At 46.4% G+C, this 8236-nt stretch overlaps 1 protein-coding gene across 1 annotated transcript in view; it reads left to right on the top strand.

Moving 5' to 3' along the window:
- LOC109926380 (TNF receptor-associated factor 3-like) overlaps window positions 1-8236 on the top strand; it is a 42432-nt gene that overhangs the window by 19050 nt on the left and 15146 nt on the right. The window contains exons 4-5 of the mRNA XM_048618212.1: window positions 5059-5223; window positions 6485-6562. Of these exons, the coding sequence (XP_048474169.1) occupies window positions 5059-5223; window positions 6485-6562 (243 nt within the window). The remainder of the gene's footprint in view (window positions 1-5058; window positions 5224-6484; window positions 6563-8236) is intronic.

The following is an 8236-nucleotide window of genomic DNA, read 5'->3' as shown; positions in this document are numbered from 1 at the left end:
GGGGGATGTGTGTCAGTATTTACAGGGGTCCCGGGGGGTGGAGGTAGGGGAAGTGTCAGTAGTGACAGGGCTTCCAGGGGCAATGTGTCAATAAGTGCTGGGGTCCTCTGTTAGTGTGTTGGTATAAACAGGGGTCACGGGGAGCATGTCAGGATTGATTATTAAGCAACAATTTACACCTCTCTCTTATTCTCAAACTCTTCTGTCCCAATGTATTTATTTTGACCACTTCCTCTAACAGCCTTTCTCTCAAAGCACCTTCAGTCTCAAACACATTTACATATGCTGTCTTTCTCTCTGTCTTCCTCACTCTCTCTCTGTCTCTCTCTCACTCTCTTTCTCTCTCTCACACACACACACACACTCACACTCACACATGCGCACTCTCTCGCACACACACACACTCTCACACACGCACTCACACACATGCACTCACACACACACACACACTCTCTCACACGCACTCACACATGCACACGCGCACACACACACACGCACACACACTCTCACATACACACTCTCACACACGCACACACACACATGCACACACACTCACACACTCTCTCCCACTCTCAGTCACACACTCTCTCACTCACACTCACACACTCTCTCACACACACTCACACACTCTCACACACACACACACTCTCTCACACACTCTCTCACACACCCTCACACACACATGCGCACACACACTCACTCACACACACTATCTCTCACACGCACTCTCTCTCTCTCACACATATATTCTCTCTCACACACGCTCTCTTGCACACTCTCTCTCACACACTCTGTCTCTCACACACACACTCTCTCACACTCTATCACATACACACACTCTCATACACACACTCTCTCTCTCACACACAATCACGCATACACACACTCTCACACACACTCTCTCTCTCACACACACACTCTCTCACACTATCACATACACACACTCTCACACACACTCTCACACACACACACTCTCTCACACACTCTGTCTCTCACACACTCTGTCTCTCACACACACTGTCTCTCACACACACACTCTCTCACACATACACACTCACACACTCTCACGAACGCACACACTCTCACACACACACACTCTCACACACACGGGCACACACTGTCACACACACACTCTCTCTCTCACGCACATATTCTCTCTCACACACTCTCTCTCACATACTCTCTCTCACACACTGTCTCTCACTCTATCACATACACACACTCACATACACACACTCACACACACACACTCACACACACATACACACACACACACACACACATTCTCACACACACACTCTCTCTCACACGCACTCTCTCACACTCTCTCTCACACACACACACACACACTCATACACACACACTCATACACACACACTCATACACACACACTCATACACACACACTCATACACACACTCTCATACACACACTCTCTCTCACACACACACACACACACACACACATTCATATGTACACACACTCTCACTCTCACTCTCACTCTCTCTCTCTCACTCTCACTCACACTCGCACTCACACTCACACTCACACTCTCACTCTCACTCTCTCTTACACACACACTCTCAATCTCTCACACACACAAACACACACACACACACACAGCCACAGACGCAGACACACACTTTACTCACCAATACAATTTATAATACTGTTATTTGTCTCACAAACCTTGTCTAACACGTTCCCATGTCTCTCACATTTTTCTGCACAGCTGGGTGCTGGAATCTTATCTCGCACCTACCCTCAGGTGTCATATCTTTGCTGAGAAATCGTTTCTGGAAAGATGTGTCAGCAAATTTTATTGCATTCTGTCAGACTAACTCAAGGTTAAGTTAACAACAAGTCATGTCAAATCATCAATGAATTTCTATGAGCTCAAATCAAACCAAAAAGTGTTGGAGGACCTCAGCAGATCTGGCAGTCAGGAAATAGATTAATATTTTGAGTCCAGTATGACTCTTCTTCAGAACTGAAAGGGGTTGGAAGGTGTTGGTTTTTAATGCTGTTGATGGAGGGGGGTGGGGTGGAGGGGAACAGATTGTGAGGGTGCCTACGACAGATGATAAAGGCGTTGTAACAGTGGTAAGGGTGTGATAGAAATGTAAGGTAGGTGTAAATGTTATCAGAGAAAAGGAGAAAATGAGTTCATCCAACACAACACAAACAGGACACAGCTAGAGTGTGGGTGGCCGGGGACAGGGGGAGGTGGGGATGGGGTCGGTGGGAGGTTTGGGGGTGGAGAGTGGAATGTGTGAAGAGTGGAGGTCAAAGGTCATACTACAAAGGTGTGGAACTCATTACTGAGCTCTAGAGGTGTTCTCGCTCCCCACAGACTCTGCCAGACCTGCTGACTTTCTCCAACACTTCCTGCTTTTATTTCAGATTTTATCCTCATGAGTTGATATTATCCCGAAAGTTTAAAAATGAAGTCAAACTGACCGAGTGGTTATATGATTGCTGCTTAGTTTCTGATGAGTCTGTCTTGAGTTTGGGTGCATTTTTTGCATTGAATTTAGTTTAATTGAGATTAGGTTTGGTTTGAGTCAGTCTCTTGGATTGAGTTTGGCTTAATTGAGATTGAGTTGGACTTGGACCAGATCGTCGAGTTCTATTCAATGTAGAAAAGTGAGCAACAATCTTACTGAAATATATTCTGACAGAGTTTGACAGGATAACCACTGAATGTAACCCATCATGGGGGCGTTGAGAGATACAGTTTAAAGTTTCCATTTGAGTCAATGAGGAGACATTTCCGTCTCCAGGTGGGTCTCTCATTAGTGGTTAATATTGCCTTTCTTTCCAGTGAATAGTTTACGTAATATTAATGGGTCGCACAGTCATACAGGACAGAAAGGGAACCTTTAGCCCACTGAGTCTGTGCTGTCCTATCTGCCCTAGGTCCATTGACTGGAACGTTATGACACTTCAAGGGTGTGAGGTTTGAGGTTGTAGACTTGGTCGCTGAGCCGGTATGTTTGATTGCAGACGTTTCGTCACCGTGCTCGGTAACATCATCCGTGCGCCTCTGGTGAAGCGTTGGTGTTCTGTCCCACTTGTTATTTATATGCCTCGTGTTTCCCAGTGGTTTGTACACAGGGTCCAGTTCAATGTGTTTGTTGATGGAGTTCCGGTTAGAATACAGGCCTCCAGGAATTCCCTGGCATGTCTCTGTTTGGCTTGTGTGTTTATGGATGTGTTGTCCCAGTCGAATTTGTAGTGAGACCAATGAGAACATCAACTACAAATCTTCACGTTTCCTGCCTCAATTTTCCTCCCAGGCAGTGCGTTCCAGATCCCCTGCCATCCTCTGGGCGAAAATAATTTTCCTCAAATCCCCTCTAAACCTCTTGCCTTTCACTTTAAAATGATGCCCCCTTGTTATCGACCCTTCGACTAAGAGGAACAGTCGTTTCCTACCCACCCTGTCCATGTCCCTCATAATCTTATCCATGTCTATAGATCCCACCTCAGCCTTCCCTTCTTTAAAGAAAACAAGCTGAGTGTATCCAGCCTCTCTTCGTCGCTGAAACGCTCCATCTCCGGGTCAACATCCCAGTTAGTAAAGCAAAGAGCTGGGAGTCTGGAACAAAAACAGAATTGCAGGAAAAACTCAGCAGGTCTGGCAGCCTCCATGGGGAGAGAAATAGAGTGAACGTTTCAAGTCCAGTAGAAACCTTTTTCAGAACTGTTCAGAAGAAGGGTCACTGGACTTGAAACATTAACTTCTTTCAAATTCATTCGCAGGGTGAGGGCATCTCTGGTTAAGCAGCATTTATTGCCCCATCCCTAATTGCCCAGAGGGCAGTTTGAGAGTCAACCACATTGTGGTGGGTCTGGAGTCACATATAGGCCAGACCGGGTAAGGATGGCAGTTTCCTTCCCTAAAGGGCATTAGTGAACCAAATGGGTTAGTCAACCACATTGCTGTGGGTCTGGAGTCACATGGAGGCCAGACCAGGTAAGGATGGCAGCTTCGTTCCCTAAAGGACATTAATGAAACAGATAGGTTGTTCAGACAATTATTTCATCACCAGATTTTTAATTCCAGATTTTTTTTTTTATTGAACTCAAATTCCACCATTTGCATTGGTAGAATTCGAATTTGGGTCCCCAGAACATTATCTGGGTTTCTGGGTTACAGGGTTACAGTCCAGCGATAATACCACTAAGCCATCAACTCAACACCCTAATGAATCTACTCTGTACCCCCTCTAGTGCAATCACATCCTTTCTATAGTGCAGTGACCAGAACTACACACAGCGCTCTAACTGTGGCCTAACCAAAGTCCTGTACAGCTCCACCAATGACCTCTCTGCACTTACAATCCAAACCACAGCTGATGGGGCTTTGCCAGTGTGATTTGTATGGGTTTCAGTCAGGTTCTTGGGTTGAGTTGGGGTTAGTTTGATTGGGATTGGGTTTGGGTTTGACTTAGACTGGCAAGGTGCAAAGCAAGTAGACAAAACTCTGGTTGGACCTCACTTGGAGTACTGTGAGCGGGTCTGGGCACCACACCTTAGGAAGGATATATTGGCCTTGGAGGGAGCACAACGTAGGTTTACAAGAATGATACCTGGAATTCAGGGTTTAGGTCATGAGGAGAGGTTATACAAATGAGGCCTGTTTTCTCTAGAATTTAGAAGGTTAAACGGTGATCTGATTGGAGCCTTCAGGATATTGACAGAAAAAGACAGCACTGAAAAAGATAAACTGGTTGGGGATTTTAGAATTAGGGGCATAGTCTGAGAATGAGGGCCAGACCATTCAGGAGAGGCATTAGGAAGCACTTTGACACACAGAGGGTGGTAGAGATTTGGAAATCTCTTCCACAAATGGCAGTGGATGCAGGATCAGTTGTTAATTTTAAATCTGACATATTCTTTCCGTTAAGCAAAGGATGAAGGTAGGCATATGAAGTTAGGCCAGCAATCTTATTGAATGCTGTTACAGTGTTGAGGGGCTGAATGGCCTACTCCTTTCCTATAATGTGCATTCCCTCGATTATTTAACACGTTTTGGTGCTTTGTTCCCTCCCAGGCCCATTTGAACAGCTGCCCCTTCCAGCCAATCCAGTGCTCGCGATCGGGTTGTCCTGAGATGGTGCAGCGGCAAGATCTGAGTGACCATTTAATGTTCAAATGCAATCATCGAGAAGTGAAGTGTAAACACTGCCAGAAAGAGATGACAGTAGCTGAACTCGAGGTACAGAGCTTTTAGAGTTTAATCCAATTTGAGGGGCTTGCTTGGGCCATTTGAGAGGGTGCGTAGGAGTCATAGAAACCTAAACATTGAAGGCCATTCGGCCCCTCAAGCCTGCTCTGCCATTCAATGGCTGATCGTCGAGCTCAATATCCTGACCTCACCCCGTCCCCTCCGTAACCTTTGGTCCCCTTAGCCGGGACAAAGCAGCCTGTTTGATTGGTACCACATCCATCACCTTTTAACACTCACTCCCTCCACCACAGGCTCTCTACCAGAGCACCTTCCAAACCCACGACCCCTTCCATCTAGAAGGACAAGGGGAAGCAGATACATGGGAACACCACCCCCTGCAAGTTCCCCTCCAAGCCACTCACCATCCTGACTTGGAAATACATTGCCGTTCCTTCAGTGTCGCTGGGTCAAAATCCTGGAATTCCTTCCCCAAGGGCATTGTGGGTCGTAGATGGCAGCGATTCAAGAAGGCAGCTCACCAACACCCCTTCTCAAGGGGCAATTAGGGATGGGCAATAAATTCTCACTTTATCCATATCAGCAAACAAATAATTTAAAAAAAAAGGCATGGGGACAACAAATATTGGATGTGTCAGTCGTAACTAGAGAATGAGTAAACAAAAGAATGCGATGGTGTTGGTTCAGTTGACTCAACGGTTGGCATGTGGTTTGGAGAGAAATTTGATTACCCCAACACCCCCTCCACAGGCTAAGGTGGACCCACAAGCTGACTCCTTCCCCTACGCCCTGGAAGGCAGAACATTCCTGACCAACAGCGAACAGGACATTGGCTCAGGGTGAAGCATCAGCAGATGATGTGCCACAGAATTGCCTTTCAGATGGTAGCAGAAAGGGTGAGGGCCCAGGGCAGGGAGCTGTGCACGACAAAGTTGGTGAGACCGTGGATCCCTCTGATGGCACAAGTTTCAAGAAGGAGGGAGACAGAGACCTTGTAGCTAAAGGCATCGAGAAATATGAAGGGGTTTTGGAGTATTGAGCTCTATTGAATGGGGGAGCAGGCTCGAAAGGGCTGAATGGCCCACTCCTGCTCCAATCTTTTATGTTTATACGGGCGGGCCATTTCACCATCATGACTGCACAATCAGAGGAGTGGGACAGGGTGAGATATATTAAGTATGGGTCTGTCTGTGAGGAGTCACCTGGACATTGTCAACCTAGCTAGAATTCTGTTTAACAAAGCGTTTAACCCCCTTTATGAGCTGAAGGCATTTTATTTTACCCCCTTCAGGTACACGAAGAGGGTGAGTGCCTATCTTCTCTGGTCACGTGCCCAAAAATCTGTGGGGCACGTGTTCACAGGACTGAGGTAAGACTTTCAGTTTACAGAGGTACTTTGGTGGTTTTCAGGCAGAAATACAAAGCCACAGAAAGTAACACGTAGGCTTTTTTAAAAAAAAATCATTCACGAAATGAGGACATCTCTGGCAGGACCGGCATTTATTGCCCATCCCCTATTGCCCCAGAGGGCAGTTAAGAGTCAAAACCATTGCTGCGGGTCTGGAGTCACATGTAGGCCAGACCCGGTGAGGATGGCAGTTTCCTTCCCTAAAGGGTCCTTACCAATCCTTACCTGGTCTGACCTACATGTAACTCCAGACCCACAGCAATGTGGTTGACTCTATAACTGCCCTCTGGGCAATTAGGAATGGGCAATAAATACTGCCCAGCCAGCAAGGCCCACAACCTGTGACTGAATTTTTTAAAAAAACCTGGGACAGATTGTCGTCAGCTTTCCTGCTCCTCTGATGCTGCTTGGCCTGCTGTGTTCATCCAGCTCTACACCTTGTTATCTGGGACAGACTGGCTTGTGTCTGACCCAAATTGGAGGTTGATTCAGGGCCTTGTGAGTCTGTGTCGGGAAGGTGCTGAGGTGAGGGTGAGGTACACGACACACAGATCTCCAAAAATAATCCATCCATTCGAGTTATCCCCACCCCAACCCCTTGTGGCGGAGGGTCGGAGATTGAGTCTTAGATTGATCAACGCCTCCCTATCCATCAAACCAAGTCACCCCCAATCTCAAGGAACAGCATTAGACAAGGATGGAGGATTATGTCAAATTTTCCTTGGATTGGCCTCTGGAACAGGCTCCCTAAATCCATCCACCCCGCTCTCTCTTTCCATGTCTTCCCGAGGCCTAGCTATTCAAACTGACCCATTGCTGGTTACTGCTAACTCCTGCGGTTTTGACCCATCTTTGAAGTGCTCTGCTACATTTCTCTACGTTTTGAGGGCTGTACATAATAAAACGTTGAACTTGGGTAGGACCATATGGTGAACAAAAGAGAGGATCTTCACAGCTGGAATTTCACCTGTCAGTGGGCAACTCCTTTAAATTCGCACCCACGCCCTCATGCCGCACCCCCCACCAAAGGTCCGAAGAATTCAGAGTAAATGACAGATTTATACTGCTATGGAACAGACCAAACTCCCTCAAAATATATTAAGAAGGCAGCCTAGACCATAACTTTTTCTTATTTTAAAGGTAAATGTGAGGTGTTGCGTTCCAGATGCAATGCAATTAGTCAAACTATCAGATTTAAAGCAATACACACTTTATTCGTCCATTCTACTTAAAATACAACAAAAAGAAGGAAGGAATTGTAGCAACTTAACTCTTTTGGAAAATTTCACAGAGTAATAGATACAGTAACTACGACTAATTAACCATTCCAATATAGCAACATCCCATAAACACACCCTTGGCAAAAAAGCAAATTCAGAAAACAGATTGTCTCACATGCAGCTCCAGCAGCCTAGGAGGAGAACACCCAGCTTTTGGCTGTAACTGAGAGAGGGGGAGAAAAAATAGCTTCCACCTGTTTAAGACCACAGCAACTGCTGAAAGCCAAAGCTAAATATCCTGGTTCTGTGAGACCCTGACCACACCCAGCCAGGCTGCTTCTATTGTTTTAACTTTTTAAAAAACCCTCAAGGCCTCACTGTGTGGAGCTGGAGGAACACAGCAGGCCGGGCAGCA

This window comes from Rhincodon typus, chromosome 39, assembly GCF_021869965.1.
Source record: "Rhincodon typus isolate 14 chromosome 39, sRhiTyp1.1, whole genome shotgun sequence".
Lineage (NCBI taxonomy): Eukaryota > Metazoa > Chordata > Chondrichthyes > Orectolobiformes > Rhincodontidae > Rhincodon > Rhincodon typus.
The sequence above is the reverse complement of the archived record's forward strand: the minus strand, read 5'-3'. Positions and strand labels throughout refer to the sequence as shown.